The sequence below is a fragment of the Neovison vison genome, chromosome 4 (assembly GCF_020171115.1).
Source record: "Neovison vison isolate M4711 chromosome 4, ASM_NN_V1, whole genome shotgun sequence".
Lineage (NCBI taxonomy): Eukaryota > Metazoa > Chordata > Mammalia > Carnivora > Mustelidae > Neogale > Neogale vison.
This window is the reverse complement of record NC_058094.1, coordinates 182,544,789-182,557,476: the sequence shown is the minus strand read 5'-3', so window position 1 is coordinate 182,557,476 and position 12,688 is coordinate 182,544,789. Positions and strand designations below refer to the sequence as shown.

Below are 12,688 nucleotides of genomic sequence, written 5' to 3'. Positions count from 1 at the left end.
GGCCCCCAATGAGGCGTTCCTTCCCGACTTTTTTGGATCAATCAAACAGACAGTGGCTTCTTTTGATTAAAGCCCAAATTGTCATTGGGCAGAAGCAATCATGTGACAGCCAATTCGGTCCAATTTCAACCTTGTCTCCATGAATTCAATAGTTTAATAGTAGCGCGGTCCCCATACGGCTGTAATCAGTGAATTAGAAAAAAAACACCCCAGCAGCGATCTTCTATGATAGATTTTTTTTTCCCTCTGCTCTCGCCTTTTTCCTGGGCCTTGCCCCCCCAAAGCCCCTCCAGAAGAGGGAACTTTTTCTCCGAGGGGGCTCCAAGGAGAAGGCCATGAATTACGAATTTGAGCGAGAGATTGGTTTTATCAATAGCCAGCCGTCGCTCGCTGAGTGCCTGACATCTTTTCCCCCTGTCGCTGATACATTTCAAAGTTCATCAATCAAGACCTCGACGCTTTCACACTCGACACTGATTCCTCCTCCTTTTGAGCAGACCATTCCCAGCCTGAACCCGGGCAGTCACCCTCGCCACGGCGCTGGCGGCCGCCCCAAGCCGAGCCCCGCGGGCAGCCGCGGCAGTCCAGTGCCCGCCGGCGCCCTGCAGCCGCCTGAGTACCCCTGGATGAAGGAGAAGAAGGCGGCCAAGAAAACCGCGCTGCCGCCCGCCTCTGCCGCCGCCGCCGCCGCCGCCGCCGCCACCGGCCCTGCCTGCCTCAGCCACAAAGGTCAGTCCAGAGACTTGGCCCCAGGTCCCGGGACCCTTCTCCCCTTCTGGGCTGCGCGGGGAGCGGTTATGGGGGAGGGGAGCGTGGGCTGGGAGAGAAGGGGGAGAGAGAGGGAGAGATGCTTGGCTGCCTTCCCTTCCCCTGTGGGCTCAGGAGTGGGTTTGATGGAGAGAAAAGGGATCCTGCGCTGCACAATGAGACATATATATATTTTTAAGAAGGGGGGGGGAAACTTTCCCTAACTTGTGTAACGTGGGATGATTTATTTGAGTTGGAACTGACCTCCTCTTGTCTAGTTGTCCTAGAGTTTGGCTTTTTGACAGTAATGAAGAGTGATAGATCGCTCTTGCTCAGCTAAGCAGCTGATGCATTAATTATAAATTGTGGTGTGGCTAATATAAAGTTTGCTCCCGGATGGAGAGGTTGGGGGGAGCCACAGGCAGGAATCTGATGGAGGTGGAAGAGATGGGGTCTCCCCCGGTTGGGCTCCCAGGAAAGGCAGCACAATAGCTCTACTGCATCCAGGGGCGGCCATTTTGTTGCAGTTGATCTTTTCTGCTATATTTATTCTCCAGTGGAATAACCCCGCTCGGACCCCTCCACCTCCAACTGTGCGTGTGTCTCTTGTTGATTTCCCTTTCCGCAGAATCCCTGGAAATCGCCGATGGCAGCGGCGGGGGCTCGCGGCGCCTGAGAACTGCTTACACCAACACGCAGCTTTTAGAGCTGGAAAAAGAATTTCATTTCAACAAGTACCTTTGCAGACCCCGAAGGGTGGAAATTGCAGCACTGCTGGATTTGACTGAGAGACAAGTGAAAGTGTGGTTTCAGAACCGGAGGATGAAGCACAAGAGGCAGACCCAGTGCAAGGAGAACCAAAACAGTGAAGGAAAATTTAAAAGCCTGGAAGACTCTGAGAAAGTGGAGGAGGACGAGGAGGAGAAGTCGCTCTTTGAGCAAGCCCTCAGCGTCTCCGGGGCCCTTCTGGAGAGGGAAGGTTACACTTTTCAGCAAAATGCCCTCTCTCAGCAGCAGGCTCCCAATGGACACAATGGCGACTCCCAAAGTTTCCCAGTTTCGCCTCTAACCAGCAATGAGAAAAATCTGAAACATTTTCAGCACCAGTCACCCACTGTTTCTAACTGCTTGTCAACAATGGGCCAGAACTGTGGCTCTGGCCTAAACAATGACAGTCCCGAGGCCCTCGAGGTCCCCTCTTTGCAGGACTTTAACGTTTTTTCCACAGATTCCTGCCTGCAGCTTTCAGATGCTGTCTCGCCCAGTTTGCCAGGTTCCCTGGACAGTCCCGTAGATATTTCAGCTGACAGCTTTGACTTTTTTACAGACACACTCACCACAATCGACTTGCAGCATCTGAATTACTAAAAACATTAAAGCAAAACAAAGCATCACAAAACAAAAACCCCTTTGACCAGGTGGTTTGGCCTTCTTTTATTCTGAGAGAGTTGATTTTTATTTTCTTTTCTTCTTGACCTACCCTCTCTGTCCTCTAAATGTGGAAGATTTTCTGTTTAGTGAGTCTCCTGGTCCAGTTTCAGAGCCATCTTTTACAGATTATTTTGGAGTTTTAGTTGTTCTAAATTGAATCCAACTACCCTCTATGTGATTTTCTGAAAGCAATATATGAGGCCTGCAAGAAAGTGATCATATAATTGTATCTTCACTTTCTTTTTATTTTTGTATTACCTTAGGATGCATTGTCATGAGTATTTTTGGTAGAATAAATTCTCCTTTGCTATAAGTAGCTTTCTTATTTTTTTTTCTTCCCCCCCTCTTTCTCAAGGCTCATAACGGTTTCTTTTTCTTCCTTTAGTCTAACTTGGTAAATAAAATTCTGGTCACAATTCATCTTCTTTTTTCAATTTTAATATATTTATTAAGGGGGCATGTTCAAAGTCTTCAATAGACACTAACGAAAAGAAAGCCAGAAAATGGTTAGGACTTCCAAGAAGTATTTTTCTTTTTCTTTTTTTTCTTTCTTTTTAAAGGGAATGGATTTGGTTTTTTAGTGTAGAGGTTCAAGCCATAGATTTAAATTGGTAGTAGAAGTGGGATTGGGCAGCCTCAGAGTTGGGCCAAGCCCAAGCCTTTGAAAGTGGAGAAATAAAGTGCCTACAGGAACCCCAACTCCAAGAAGGAGAAACATGGAGTTCTTTAACAAGCTACCAGTCTTCAGGTCAATAACTAAGTTAACAACAATTCATTTATTTATACACATTTGTTTCAAACATCTACATTACAACCCCTCCCCCACAATCCCGGAAACATTTTCAGTGTGGTTGATTAGTCTCCCAGCTGTTGATGGGTCCAGGCAAACAGACCTAAAAGGTAGAGAAAAACAAAAACAAAACAAAACAATGGTTACTGGCTGGAAAATGCACTTCAGAAAGGGTTCTCTCCAATCCTCTGGTTCAGTCATTCTAGGATTCTTTTTTCAGGGATAGAAAAATCAATATTTCATTCTTAAATCTGTTTACATGACAAATAATGGATCATTAAAGCTGTGAAGTCAGGTTACCAAGTTGAGATTTAAAATGGAGAGTTTCTGCGCCCCAGGTTATAAATTAACCCAGATTCTAGAGAGAAGGAGAAAAAGCACTTTAAATGAAATATCAATAAAATGTGATCTAGGGCACGTTACTGGGTTGTTCTGTTTTTTTCCCCCTTCTTACATATCCCCATGCTTTTTTTTTTCCCTCCCTGAGCTCTGCTGTGATCGCTACTAACTTACCGTGAGAAAACGCAGCCTGTAAGCAACATGTGCAGGGGGGCGGGTTGATTTAGGAACCCGGCTCTTAATAGCTAAGGCTTGGAAGTTACGCTGAAATCGCGGTCTTTCTCCATGGGTTTGCACCCTACCTTTCTCCAGCCCCTTGCCCCCTAAATCCTGGCAGCGGCGGAGGCGTGTGAGGACCCCGGCTGGTCTCCAGCCCCAGGCGCGGAGTTGAGCAGGGCGGCCTGGCTGCAGCCAGGGCTGCGCCGCTGCTGTTTGCGATTCGTCCTACGCTCATAAATCAAACGCTTTCTATGAATGAGAATGTCATCAAAGAGATCAATTGCAGGAACACATGCACAAATAAAAATCCTCTTACGTATTTGCCGGGGATCCCCGTCCGAAAGCATTAAGTTAGAAGGCGTTTAGTCATAATTCATTTTTATTGCTCTTTTAAAACAACAGCTTGGCTGAGCTGCGGATGCCATGAACAGCTCCGGGCCTCGGCGGCGTTTTGTCTCCTCCTTGCTCCTTCCCTTTCTAGTAGAAGAGCCCTGAAAGAGGCACTTTGAGGCCAGCAAGCCGCTTGCGGGCCATCATTTAAATAGTAACCGAGCTCTCCTTTCGCCCACTCTCACAGGGCATTTAAAGAGACTTTTGCACGAGTCGTGGGGCTCTGGCCTACATGCTCAGAAAACCAGGGTCTTGTACAAGGCGGTATGAACCCCGGGGTTTCGTGAGGGTGGGGAAAGCACGGAGCTACGGAAGCCTCACGGGCTCGAGTCCAGACTAGACTGCCTTTGTAAGCAACACCGGGAGAGCAGCGCTCTGGGCGGCCAGCCGGGGCGGAGCAGGCTCGGCTTCAGGAGTCGGGCCTGCCGGGAGCCGGAGCAATGCGCGGAGGTGGGTCGGTCGCCGGCCGAGTCCTTGCGGGCTTACGTGCAAGTGCATGCATGTGGTCCCAAGAAACACACTCCCTCCCGTGCTGGCGCGGGAGTGAGGCCCGGAGGGAGGAAGAGAAGCGGAAGGAGTGGGGCGCCGAGGCCGAGAACTAGCAGAGGAAGGAGAGCGGTTGAGGCTCCTGGCGGCTTTGTGGCTCAAGTCCTGCGGCGAAGGGGGTTGCGCGAACCCAGGCTGAAGAAGCCAACAAAGGGACAAGAATGAGGCCAGGGGAAAGAACGTCCTTTGGTTCGGAAAGCTGATCGTCCGCAATGCCTGCACCGACCCTCTCACGTCCTACCTCCTCCTCTACAGGAGTCTGGAAGCTGGAGCTCCCAAGGAAGCCGTTGGAAGTCTGGAGCTCCCAAGGAAGCCGCCTCCAGGAAGGCCGCCTTTCCTTTTCCCTTCCTGAAGATGAACATCCCCAGGTGCTGAAATTGGGGCAGGAATTCCTTTCCTCTCCCTGCTCTCTCTTAACCGTGGTTGGGGATGGGTCAAAGGTCACAGAAAAATACCGTTTCGAAAGAAAATGTTTGGGGGTAAATGTTTCTTTGCTCCTGAGGGACTCCGTAGTCAAATGTCTGCAAGAGTTCCTCTTATGGGTGGGGGCAGGTTGGGGGGGGAGGGAGGCTTCTGTTTGTGGAAAACAGAATGCAGAAAGGTTGACTAACACATTTGAAATGTGCATGCCTCAAGCAAAACTTCCTTCTAACTGGGGAGGGAAAGCTAGAGGGGAGTGGGAACCCCATCCTCAGATAAATTTTATCTGTCGATTCCGATGTGGTAAACACGGTCAGGGAAAAATCTATACTGCATCGCCTGCAAAGCTTCTTGTATGATCTCTGGATTTCTTTTATCTAAGAATGCATCAATTCTTGGTCTCAGTTCGGCATTTTCTCTCTACAAGCCAAGGGTTGACACGAAACCCAATAGTAAACAGCAATTAACGACCCCGTCAGCATCAGGGTAGGATGAAGGTGATGGAGAACAGGACCCCTGGCCTGGGATGACGCTCAGATTTGCACGCGTCTCTCTAGGGAAAGACTTGAAGGTTCGCACAAGGAACTACACAGTCAGTTACAAAGAGGAGGAGGTGTTGTTGGGGAAGAAGAAAATATCCCGTCCACCATCAGCCATCTGTCCACCGCCCCTCCCACCTGCCAGCCCCTACCCACTTCAGACGTGGAGTAGAAGGGGGGGGGCGGCTAGTGGATAAAGGAAACCCTACCACTCCTAACATTCCCCCTCCGGAAAGCGAGCACCATTGCGGGGGGGGGGGTGTCCAGCGTATTTTGTTGGGCTGTGGTCTCGCCCTTTGAGGCCCTAGCCGGAGCGCGCAGGCTCCTGGGTCCCAGGGAGCCGGCAGATGGCCTGCAGCGCGCCGCCCGGCCCCCACGCTGGCCACGTCCGCTAGCGTCATCTTTCTCCCCCGCCTCCTACCCTTCAAAATCCAGCCGCCGAGCTGCTCCGGATCCCGTAGGGCTGGCTCCCGGAGCAAAGCTGAGTGGGGAGGAGAAAGGGGCGGAGAGCGAGGAGAGAGGGAGGGCGAAGAGCACGGCCACCCCCGGCCTTTTCCGGCAAGCTTAACTACTACCAATCCCCCGCTCCCGAGCGTCGAATTACAGAACCTCCTCATTGCCTAGCTAATAATCGGTTGGGGTGGAGGGAGTAGGCTTCGGAGACCCTCCTTGGAGAAGGGAAGTTTTTGTTTTGTTTTGTTTTGTTTTCCCTTGTCCCCCGCACGCCCACCCGGGATTCTCCAGGCCAATCCTCTGCGCACTTCCCTCTCCCTGCGGAGCTTGGAGAGCTGGTGGCCTGGCCTCGTCCTACTCCACTGTCCTCTGCGCGCCTTACTGCCCCGGCACCACAGCAGGGACTGTGTAGTGAAAGCGCCCGGGGAGCTACCCTTCCTGCTCCGCGCACTGCGGGCTCGGCACCTGAGCTAGTGGCAGACCAGCGAGCTCTGGCCCACTGATTCCCGACCCAAGAGAGACGGAGCCCTCTTCCCTTCTCACCTCTTGCCAGTTCATCTCTCAGTGCGCGGTGGGGAGGGGGCGGAGACGAGGATGGCTCCCAGCCCCCACCTCCCGGAGGGGGGGAGAGCGGAGTCGGCGCGCTCAGAGGGTGTCTTCTGCTCCCTTTCGGCCCAGAGCTCCGAAATCTGCCCTTGCAGCCGCCGCAGATGCTGCCGCCGCCTGGGCTGCCTGGGGGGGCGACTGCGCGTCACCTAGACTGAGGAGCGCCGGGGATTTAAATGCCACTGAAACGGTGATCCATCACCGCGGGAGCCAGCAAACTTTCGCAGGAGGCTCCGCCATTGGCTGACTTAGTCACGTGCCCCTCCCCTTGCGCCCTCCGCCCTCGCGCCCCCCCTCTTGCGCACTGTACATTCATATCATTTTTCTTCTCCGGCCCCATGGAGGAAGTGAGAAAGTTGGCACGGTCACCCAGGGCTTCGCAGGACCCCGTCCCTCAGTGACAGATGGACAATGCAAGAATGAGCTCCTTCCTGGAATACCCCATCCTCAGCGGTGGCGACTCAGGGACCTGCTCAGCGCGAGCCTACCCTTCCGACCATGGAATTACAACTTTCCAGTCGTGCGCGGTCAGTGCTAACAGCTGTGGCGGCGACGACCGCTTCCTAGTGGGCAGGGGGGTGCAGATCAGCCCGCCCCACCACCACCACCACCACCATCACCACCCCCAACCGGCCACCTACCAGACTCCCGGGAACCTGGGGGTGTCCTACTCCCATTCGAGTTGTGGTCCAAGCTACAGCGCGCAGAACTTCGGCGCGCCTTACAGCTCTTACGCGTTAAATCAGGAAGCAGAAGTAAGTGGTGGGTACCCCTCGTGCGCTCCCGCAGTTTACTCTGGAAATCTCTCATCTCCCATGGTCCAGCATCACCACCACCACCAGGGTTATGCCGGGGGCGCGGTGGGCTCGCCTCAGTACATTCACCACTCATACGGACAAGAGCACCAGAGCCTGGCCCTGACCACGTATAATAACTCCTTGTCCCCTCTCCACGCCAGCCACCAAGAAGCCTGTCGCTCCCCTACATCAGAGACCTCTTCTCCAGCGCAGACCTTTGACTGGATGAAAGTCAAAAGAAACCCTCCCAAAACAGGTCAGTCTTGCCATTCCTTGCATGTTCCTTGATGGTTCTGGAAGGAGCCTGTTTGCTTAGTTGCCAAGGAAAATTAATACTTAAAAAAAACAACGACAAACAAAACTTCTTGCTTCCCACCGGTGTTGTTCTGTGTGGAGAGATTGCCCAGGTGTGTGGGGCAGAGGAGCATCTGGGATTGTTGTGTTTCTCAAAGGGCTGAGTTTTTAGAGGTTCTGGAGTAGGAAGTGGGTAGGGGTGTGTGGGTGGTGGTGGTGTGTGGTTCCGTTAATATCTCCAGCATCCATTAATCACGGTCTGACCATGCTGATGGTTGACTTTGGATTAACACTTTACACCTCATCAGTCACCCAGCCCAGTTTCTGTGGCGAAATTCTCTTTACCTCTTTACCCTCTTTACCTGAATGTTGCTCTGGAGCGTGTAGGGAATCTTCTATGCATTGTAAAAATGTTTACCCTTCTCTCTCATCGCTCCCCACCATGCCTGCAGGGAAAGTTGGAGAGTACGGCTACGTGGGTCAACCCAATGCAGTGCGCACCAACTTCACCACCAAGCAGCTCACTGAGCTGGAAAAGGAGTTCCACTTCAATAAGTACCTGACGCGGGCCCGTAGGGTGGAGATTGCCGCATCCCTGCAGCTCAATGAGACCCAGGTGAAGATCTGGTTCCAGAACCGCCGGATGAAGCAGAAGAAACGAGAGAAGGAGGGCCTCTTGCCCATCTCTCCGGCCACCCCGCCAGGAAGTGAGGAGAAGGCTGAGGAATCCTCAGAGAAGTCCAGCTCTTCGCCCTGCATTCCTTCCCCGGGATCTTCTACCTCAGACACTCTGACTACCTCCCACTGAGGCCCACCCAGCCCCAGACTCCGCAGCCCAGGCTACTCTGAGAGCTGGAGACTTCTGACCCAAAGCACATTCTTAGCTTATCTTCCTTTCCATTTACAGTCTCTTTCTTCCTTTCTGATCCTATCTGGGAAGCTCCTGGCCAGGATAATGTGTTTCCAGAGAATTCTAGATTAGAGGGTTGATTGGGTGTATGTGCTAACTCCTTGATTAAGAGTAGGTGCCATAATTAATTTTTTGACAGCCCCGACACCCCTCCCTACTTTTAGGAGATTTCCACAGAATCCATTCCTTTCAGATGTCCTTTGGAGTATAGTCTCCTTTGCCAGCAGAAACATGTCAGAAGAAGGCCTTTTACCTGCCTGTATATTTACAGTTCTCCCCTACTTTGCCCTTAAAGTAGGAGAGAAAGGAGAGTCCAGGAGCTCATAAAGAAGAGCTGCACTATGAGCGTGTTTACACAATTAATTCATCCTTTTATTTAAATTCAATTTCATGTGTGTGTTTGCTGGTTGTAAATAGTTTGTCCTGAGAGATTTATCTTTATACAGATTTTCTAGAAATGTTTAGATTAAGTGACTAAAACAGGGAGGGTAACTCAAAGCTGGTACAATTTTATATGTGATTATGGGTTAAAGAATAAAATCGCTGACTTAAACTCAGTCAGATGCCTCAGAGGGTAGCCTGCATTTGTTCTTTCAGTGAGTTAAGAAGGCCTACAGAACACAAGGTTCAAAAAACCTTGCTTCCTGTGCTAAGTCTCTTCCCATCCCCACCCCTTGATTGTTTCTCTGCCCACACTCTATTTAAAATTTGTGCTGGATTATTCAGAACCTAGAGGTATTATTCAAAGCAGCTTCTCCCTTCCACAGTTATCTTAGCTGGATATGATGTATTTTCAGCTCAACTGTTAATGTGATGGATGGCACAATGAATGTATATTTTGTGTGATTCGTGAATAGTCTTTTGCATGTCGCACAATGTTTTGATGTCCCTAAAGCCCCACACTGAGTTATATCAGTTATTCTTTGTGAGCCTATGATATTCCCCCTTTCCTGTACAATCATGAACAGCTCTGAGATCCTGGAGTAATATGATCCAGAGCAGAGTTTACGGGTCTTAAGATGTCTGTAATAAATATATTCAAGTTTCACATATGCTTAAGCATCCCTGTATTTGGGTTGGCTACAATTTGTTGGTTCCAACAATGTTGGTTCATTTCACATGGGTGATGGGGGGGAGGCTGGCGTGTACTTTCAGAGGTGAGCCTTTTCTTGAAAAAAAGTAAATGCTTTCCATTGTGAAGCTGAAATTTCCCCTATGCGTGTCATAGCACCTAGCTAATGCCTATTTAATAGGTTGATTTTCTTTAAAATAACAATAGTTCCTTTATTAAATAATCCAAGTTCATAATGGAAAAAAATGAATGGTGAAGAAATTTATGAAGCGGATCTATTTTTGAAACAAACATGGATACTTCCTGGGTCAAGTGCTAACCTTTTCACCTCCAACTGAATGTTGACATATATATAAACAGAACTCCCTTCAAAAGCCCAAACTCTTCAGTCCATCTTTCCTCACATCAGTGAACCAAGAGCTAAGAGATTCACATTTAATGAGCTCCAGTATAAAGCTGTTTGAGGATGAGGCCTCCACCTCACCCTTTTTCTTTTTCGGCTTGTCAGGCAGTGTTCCAGTATGTTCCACCCTTTAAATTGAGTATGGTCTATTTTCAGAAGTCTGCTGCATCTCTCCTCCCATCCCTCCTGTCAATGTCCATCCCTTCCTGCCACTCTCTACATGTCCTGCCTCCTGCCCACCCACTCTGGGTTACACATCTCACTCCCATCAGATTCAGCTTTGATGTTATAGCCAGCATGGCCGTAATGGGTCTGCTCTAACCCATAACCCAGTTCTAATCCCCAACCCAGGAAAAAAGTTTTTATTTTCTTCTCCGGGCTCAAAAGATTCTTCCAGGTGAACTTCTGAAAGCTGCCCTGAAGTCTTTCGATGTTCAAGTAGCTTCCAACTGAGGCAAGTGTCTCCTCTTTAACAGAGGAAGCCAGCAAATTAAAGTTCAAAATGGCTCTCCTCCCAGACCTCTTACCACTTTTCCTTTACCATCACACATTTTCAGAGGCTTTAATTTAGCTCCAAGGGTAGAGGAGAAATACAACATCACAAATACAGGCGTATGACTTCCTTCCTCTCTAAAGCGGGTTTTACAAAGGATGGGCTGGCAGTGGGAGGAGAAAGCCTACAAAAACTTGGAATTTGCAGGCCTCCTAGAGCACCCAGGAGATTTCCTGTACTTCTGTCAAAGGGGGCAAGCCTGGACTTTGCAGGCGCAGTTGCTGCGGCCATATCAAGGGCACCCGCTGCCCTCCCCTTGGCTCTGGGATCCTGGGCTCTGGGGTTGCCTCTGAAAGACTCAAGTGGATAGAGGAGAACTTCAAAGTCGGCCAACTCTTTCTTTCATTTCCCACCCTGGCCTTATACAGTATCTTTTGTTTATTAGTGTAAGGCCACACAGCAAAACAGATGGCTGGTTTCCAAATTCTTTAATGTGTTAAAGTGTCATTTGCATGCCATTGCCGTGATTTCAATATCTAAAAGCAGGGTCGGACCCGCTGGAATCCTGGAGATTCTAGTCTTCAAGGTACTGGTTTTAATGTAGCTGAGAAAGCGGAGAACAATAAATTATGGCTAAACATCCAAAGCCTTCTCTAGGTCGTGGAATAAATCAGTTAACAAGCAATGCATTTAGGAAACATTAATATACCTTTCAACAAGGAAAACATTTGTATCTTTTTAGTTGTCCCAATCGATTAAATCAGAGGCCCATATCACACCCTATTTCTAGATCTCTCTTTTTCTGTTTTGGTCTCTGAGGAACATGGTTAGCTCCCTGAAAAATGACAGCAATGGTGACCGAAACAACAAATGATGGAAAACAGAAAATAACATTTTATTGATAAATTTAAAAAGGACAAGAGTGTCAATTAGAGACTTGGAATAATTACAATAAAAAATTCCAGTTTTCAAACATTTTCTCCTCACTTTCTTCCCACTCAAAGTACTCCCGAAATTCAGGGTGTCCCCAACCTAAGGCTGAGTTGAGATCTTGCTCTGAAGTCTGCTCTTGGCTTCACCTTTGAAAGTTTACTTTTGGAGGCTATTCAGATGCCATGGTGTTTTCCTCTGGGGCAATCAGATTCAAACCGATCAATATTTACTCAGTCTGAAAGGGTTGTTGAAAAGGCTGCTAACAACAAACTGCTTAGCTGCTCACCCCTGTTTAATCTCAGGTTCACTGAAAGTTCAAGAAGAGATGAATGCAGTGATGGGTCACTTTAGAATGAGTCCCAGCGGTTTATCTGAGCTCTCTGCTAAAGGCAACAATTATAGTTCCATCCCTCTTTGGGAAAGGGGCAACTTTCCTATTATTCTTTTGCTAAACAGTGTTTACTAGAAACTTAAAACACTTTCCTCTCCCTTCCTGGCTTTTTTTTTTTTTTTTTTTTTTTTTGTGGTGGTGGTGGGGAGAGAAGCTTCCAGCTGCCCTTCCCCTCCCTCCTCTAGCTTCCTGCCAATCCAGTAGGTTTCATTTGACTTAAAATAAATTACATTGAATATTTTTAAAATGTTAAATTAGCCTGACAGAAGAGATCCGATTTATTTCAGATGCCAAGAGCTATGAAATGAGGCTCTTTGGGCCGTTAGAGCTTATCTTCCTTGCGAGAGTGCAGGGCAAGATTGAATTGAAATCCATTTGCATTTGAGTAATATCGACAATCAGAGCCCCAATATCTGTCTGAGATGACTTTTTAGACAGGAGGTGAGAGGAGGAAGGGGTGATTCATTTGTGCAAAATCAAGTACCTCAGGTAGAAAGTCAACTTTAAAATTTTTTACTCTCCTGGACTATTGAGATGAGAAAGGAAGACCCAAGGAAGCCAGTTGGGAATGGTGAGAGAAGATGTTGGCCACTGAAGCTAATTGCTACAGCTCTTCAGAGGTCAAAGTTCATGTAATCACTGAATAAATGCATACTAAATAGGGATTTATTAAGCTTTTCTGATGGCTGAGCACGTCTGTGGAAAAAAAAAAAAAAACACCCAGAAACGGTCACTGCTGTTTGTGCTTCTTCTCAAAGAATAATCATTCTAGCAGTAGAAGCTCTAGGAGTCTGGGTCTTTAATTTACTGTTTTGAATGACAGGATACCCTTCTGTTCTAAAATTTTGAAAGCAGTGCATGGACAACATCTTTATTTTGGGTGGGACTATAAAATTCTCTCCCTCCTAGAAGTGC

General features: G+C 48.7%; 2 protein-coding genes and 1 long non-coding RNA gene across 4 annotated transcripts; 2 read left to right on the top strand and 1 right to left on the bottom strand.

Moving 5' to 3' along the window:
• The first annotated feature begins 93 nt into the window (after positions 1-93).
• HOXA2 (homeobox A2) lies at positions 94-3,825 on the top strand. The gene is made up of 2 exons (XM_044246265.1): positions 94-717; positions 1,370-3,825. Exons 1-2 carry the CDS (start codon positions 336-338, stop codon positions 2,113-2,115), a joined length of 1,128 nt encoding a protein of 375 aa, XP_044102200.1. The 5' UTR covers positions 94-335; the 3' UTR covers positions 2,116-3,825.
• Positions 2,936-6,503, bottom strand: LOC122904927. The gene is made up of 2 exons (XR_006384284.1): positions 6,418-6,503; positions 2,936-3,071 (listed from the first exon to the last, which is right to left on the bottom strand). It is a non-coding gene; the product is annotated as an uncharacterized LOC122904927 (long non-coding RNA).
• Positions 6,504-6,884: 381 nt separating this feature from the next.
• HOXA1 (homeobox A1) lies at positions 6,885-9,533 on the top strand. 2 transcript variants are annotated; one of them, XM_044246267.1, is made up of 3 exons: positions 6,885-7,235; positions 7,439-7,533; positions 8,024-8,103. In XM_044246267.1, the coding sequence occupies exons 1-2, from the start codon at positions 6,885-6,887 to the stop codon at positions 7,496-7,498; spliced, it is 411 nt and encodes a 136-aa protein (XP_044102202.1). In that variant the 3' UTR covers positions 7,499-7,533; positions 8,024-8,103. The 2 variants fall into 2 exon arrangements, with proteins under 2 accessions (XP_044102202.1, XP_044102201.1); XM_044246266.1 differs by having other exon boundaries at positions 6,885-7,533; positions 8,024-9,533.
• Positions 9,534-12,688: the final 3,155 nt, after the last annotated feature.